Source organism: Diadema antillarum, unplaced genomic scaffold (genome assembly GCF_040938485.1).
Source record: "Diadema antillarum isolate AM-2024a unplaced genomic scaffold, OU_Dant_1.0 seq00000248_RagTag, whole genome shotgun sequence".
Taxonomy (NCBI): domain Eukaryota; kingdom Metazoa; phylum Echinodermata; class Echinoidea; order Diadematoida; family Diadematidae; genus Diadema; species Diadema antillarum.
Genome location: NW_027271292.1, coordinates 1,919,050 through 1,924,289, shown reverse-complemented (window position 1 = coordinate 1,924,289; position 5,240 = coordinate 1,919,050). Strand labels below are relative to the sequence as shown.

At 38.7% G+C, this 5,240-nt stretch overlaps 1 protein-coding gene across 1 annotated transcript; it reads right to left on the bottom strand.

The window, feature by feature from the left end:
* Positions 1–3,334: 3,334 nt before the first annotated feature.
* LOC139729657 (uncharacterized) lies at positions 3,335–3,853 on the bottom strand. The gene has a single exon (XM_071640584.1). It carries the CDS (start codon positions 3,851–3,853, stop codon positions 3,335–3,337), a length of 519 nt encoding a protein of 172 aa, XP_071496685.1.
* Between the last annotated feature and the right edge of the window lie 1,387 nt (positions 3,854–5,240).

The window sequence follows — 5,240 nt, the reverse complement described above, 5'->3', positions numbered from 1 at the left end:
ATACCTATGGAGGGGAGGGGGTGCCGATCGCAAGGTTCCCTTTTTAGCTGCGCGAAGAAAACGGAACGCACGCACTAAAATTGCGCTATTTTAAAACGGAGATTCATAATCAACGAGACGGTCACGACATTCAAAACTGCAGTATTTGTGGCATATTTGAGGTAAGAATTAGGCGGATTTGTGTTATATTTTTAGAATAAACAAGCTACAGATCCTTAGGGTGACGATACGTGGTACCCCCAACCCTACTCACTCACAGTCACACGGCCTTCGGCGAGCTCCTGCATAAAATCTTGGCAGAAGATTACAGTATACATCCAGTTTCCCGTCGCTCGTGTTTTAATTCGATATTTCCAACATGCTGAGATTTGTCTCTGCTTCGGGATCCTAAGAAATTCTAATTGCAAAGTGTACGATCTTTGATCCAGCTCACTTCAAATCATGGAGGAGCGCTCGATCACCATGCCACGTTGAAACATGCCTGCTGTACGCTAGTGCGATGATTTTGCATGTGTTTATACGATGCGCGTATGCGTAGTGAACGTCCTTGGGTGGAGGGGTTGCTATGGAACGCCATTAAGAAAACAATACAAAATTCATTTCACTCCAGCCAATATTCATTTCACTTTTAACAAATACATTTCACTCACAAACATTGATTTTACTTTTTATAAAAATACATTTCACTTTTCACAATAATACATTTCACTTTTAAATTAAAATTCATTTCACTTTTCACAAAAATACATTTCACTTTTCAATTAAACTTCATCTCACTTTTCACAAAAATACATTTCACTTTTGAATTAAAATTCATTTCACTTTTCACAATAATACATTTCACTTTTACATAAAGATTCATTTCACTTTTCACAAAAATACATTTCACTTTTACATAAAGATTCATTTCACTTTTCACAAAAATACATTTCACTTTTAAATACAAATTCATTTCACTCTTCACAAAAATACATTTCACTTTGGCGTACCATATCACTCAGACGAAACCATTTCACTGCGCTAAAACCATTTCACTCTGATCCATTTCACCCCGATAAAAAAAAATACGTTCCTCTTTTTTCTCGGCCAAAAGGTGGCGCCAGTCTGAGAGGAGTCACAGCGCCATGGCACTTAGCACTGAGTTGAGGTGAGTGGCCGGCCAGCTGGCCGGCTGGCTATGCAGTACCTAGATTTAGCGCGCTACGCTGGCGCGGAAGCGACGCGAGGCGAGCTAGCAGTCGACAGTCCTCGCCTCGGCCTCACTCACATGCACGCTCGTGCCGTTACATGCATACTACATCGAGAATTGGGTAATCATGTAGAAATGCACACCTACCGTTCGCTTCGCCGTTTGTCAATCAAATTTTGTGCAGCTATTGGAGATGCTAAATTGAACCATATCAGAGAGCTTTCATGGAATTAGAAAGCCGAAAAGGTAAGAAAAATGAGAAATCGGAGTTGAAAAGTACGTTGGTCGCGAACATAGTCTCCGACGTATAGTAGTGCACCGATTTCTCAGAGAACGATGTCAACTATTATAATCGATTCTGGTAGTCTCTAATTAGCCGCTTACTACAATATCGAACTTGACTCGTGCGATACGTGTAGCTCCTACTTTCTTTTTCATATTTTTTTTCTTATTGTTAGCTCACCTGAGTTGAAGGCTCAAGTGAGCTATTGTGATAGTTCTTTGTTTTCATTGCCACTATCATGATTATCACTTACTATTCAAATTATTGATACAAATTATTCATACCAGGATTTAGACATCGATCCTTTCTTTAAAAATTGAGGCAAGTATTGATTTTATCATGACAAAGTTGATAATAATAATTTGAGTAGTGTTGAAAGGAATAGAATGAGGTTGAAGGAAAAGTGGAAGAAAAAGGTTAGGCTATTTAGGAGGGAGAGAGAAAGAGAGAGAAAAGAAGATGAGCAGGAAGTTAAATTCAAAGGGGATTTGTTTCTAGTAATCTACGTAATTTATAGGCCTAATTTAATAAATTTAAGAGAATAGTATTACAAAAAAGTGTATGTTTACATTGTGGACTTCTCATAAAGTGCTCATTTTACCTAAAAAGAAACAGAATATTGAAATTAAAATGGTAATATGTTTTTAATTGATAAGTTCATCTTAGGGATAGTAGAAAGTAATTGTTTTCATGATAGTATTTATTTTTCCATTTCATTTTTTTAATTATGTACACAAAAACTGCAACCCCAGTATTTGCTTTTGTTTTGTAGTAAAAATCCATTTTATTGTGCAATATTTATGATGGATAATTCCCATTTTTTCATATATCTTTTACTGTTTTGTACACATATTACCTGTCCATCAAAAACTGCAACCCCAGTATTTGCTTTTGTTTTGTAGTAAAAATCCATTTTATTGTGCAATATTCATGATGGATAATTCCCATTTTTTCATATATCTTTTACTGTTTTGTACACATATTACCTGTCCATCATTTAGTCAGCAAAAAAATGTTGACAGATATACATTCACATGCAGGAGAAAATTAACTAAAACGATAAAAAACAGACGCATCAAGATCACTTTCTTTCTTCCACATTCTACTGTCGAGCCGACGTAATTATTGTGGTTAAACACCAAACAAGCGGCTGTATCACAGACTACAACGATCGATTATCATCGTTATATCGCTCTTCCACATAATCGATCATCCATCATGCTACACTGACACAGCCGTCGATCGGCGTACTTTTGAGTCAAAATTAGCTACTTTTCTTCTGTAATTGACTATGAAATTTCATGAAACCGTCAGATAAGGTCCATCTTGACATTTCTGATAGCCACAAGAAGTTTTCATTGACAAATTAAGGAAGGAAATGGTAGGTGTGCATGGTGTGCATTTGTACATGATTAAGGGTATTGATGTGACTTTTTGTTCATCAGGTCGGTAATACTTCGTGCTTTACGCAGATACCAAGATCGACGGTGCCCTAGAAGCATAACTTGTTAAAAATTAGGCCTGAAGATTGCATTCTTAGAGGCCAAATAATGTATTCTAGTCCTCCGGAAGGTCACGTGATCGCATCTAGTGCGGAAGGGGACTTTTTCGGACCGTAAATGCACCGTTGTTAACGATCTCTGCGGAGGTGCAGGGTCAGTCCCATATATTGAAATTAGCGTTGTTCATTCGCTCAATTGTGATATCGTGTGTTGTGTACACTTCTACTTCTACGAAGATACTCAGCAGGATCCATAAGTCAGGATGTAGTGCTAAGGAGTTGAACTTAGGTGCTCATTTGCAGTGCATGCTTGTTGGTGCATTAAAAATATATGGTGCGAGTAAAAATCTAGTTCCTCAGTCTAGATGCTGAGTGGAAGAGCTCCCTTAAAGGCCTCCAATGAAGTGGCTTCAAGTTCAAGGGCGTTTATAGGAAGCCCATTCCAAGCAGTTACTGTACGTGGAAAAAATGAGTTCCGATAGAGTTGGGTTCGGGTAGGAATTGCCAGCAACTTGTTTGGATGGTACTGTCGTGTGTTGCTAACAATCATGGGTGATGTGTAGTGCTGTGCATTGATGGCTGCCATGTTGTGCTGAATCTTGTACATGAGGAAGAGGCTAGCAGCATTTCTTCTCCTCTCCAGACTTTCCCATTTAAGTTGTTCAATCATGGCAGAGACACTGTCTGGACGGTAATACCTCTGGAGGGTGAATCTTGCTGCTCGCCTTTGGATGGCTTCTATTTGGGAAATGTGTTTGTTTGTATGTGGGTTCCAGACTGAGCTGCAGTATTCTAGGTGTGGTCTCACTAGGGAGAAGTATGCTTGTTGGCGGATCCTTTGCGAGGTCTTTCGTAGGTTTCTGCTGACTAGTCCTAGCATCCGATTGGCCCGGGATGTGATGTTGTTGATGTGACTTTGCCAGGATAGGTTGGATGAAAAAGTTAACCCTAGATACCGGAGATCTGATACAGATGCAAGGGGAGTGTCTCCCAGGGTGTATGTATTTCTGATGGCTTTGTGTCCAGTGTACAGTGAGTCAGTGTAGGCCGGTGGTGGTAGGCCTACAATTGTATGTGGCGATGGCAATTTGTAAATTTGAATTTACAACTTATTCACAAAAATTGTACAGTGTACAATGTGTATGCTGTCTATAATAAACAGGGTCTTAGTCTTCATCTCTTAGTAGTTAATTATTATATGATTTAGGCACCTACTCATCACTTAATACAAACAAGAACAGTATAGATTCAATATTATTATTATTAGTTTTTTTCTTTCGCATGGAGAAAGAAGGCACAAGAGCGAGTCTAGTATTTGATGTAAACATAATTTTCATGACATGTTTAAGAGTTGACCCGGCTGCAATGTTAAAGGTAGGGGATACCTTTTACAGACCTCCCAAAATGCAGCAAAACATTAAATATGAACCTCAGGGGACTTGCTTAGGCCACTGCTTAGAAATTTGGAAGTCAACAGTTATCTAAAATTTGAATAATGCACAAAACTCAACTACTCAGTAGTTCTGTGTGTCAGCCACACTTAAGCCTTTTTGTTGCATTCTTCTGTATTTGTGATCTATAAACACAAATCTAAAAGTACAAGAGCTGATGTAATAACATATAGAGTGTGTGGTAAGAATGTATATATAGAAATGTTTGTAAGTGTTGATGAACTTTCTTCACAAAATATACATGATGGACACACATGCAGTACATGGGTCTGCAAAGGTAGCCTAGTAATGTACTGGAATTTACGGTGAGCCCCGAAAACAATTCAATTCAAAATCTAACCGTCAAAAAAATGTACTAAATGTTACCTTCCACTTTCAATACTTTATGGGAGTTTCTAAAATGATATTCTCTTCAACATACCACTGTATTTATACAACTCTTCATTTAAGGCATGCAAATGGGATTCCCTACCTTTAACACTAATAGAGTACCAGGCTATTTGAATTTTTCAAGTTGGTATACAGGTTGTCAGTAAATACAGAGACTCCAACCCCAAGCACCTTCTGATCTGGAGATTCTCCCGCCCGAAACCCCTAGCAAACGGGAGACTCCAAGTTGATGTGTGAGAAGCGCAAAGTTCCTAGGATTCTAGATGTTCTCTGGTGCTATCTAAGGCTTATTTTTTCAACATACGATAGAAACAAGTAAGAAATCCTTTCCACCGGGAGACACAGAGCCAGGGCGGGAGAAATCAAATCTCAAACGGGAGAACGGGAGATTGTGCAAAAATGGGCTTTCGGCGGGAGATCTCCCGT

Coding starts and splice junctions, on each gene's coding strand:
- LOC139729657 (XM_071640584.1), bottom strand. CDS start 3,853: ATGCTAGGACTAGTCAGCAGAAACCTACGAAAGACCTCGCAAAGGATC.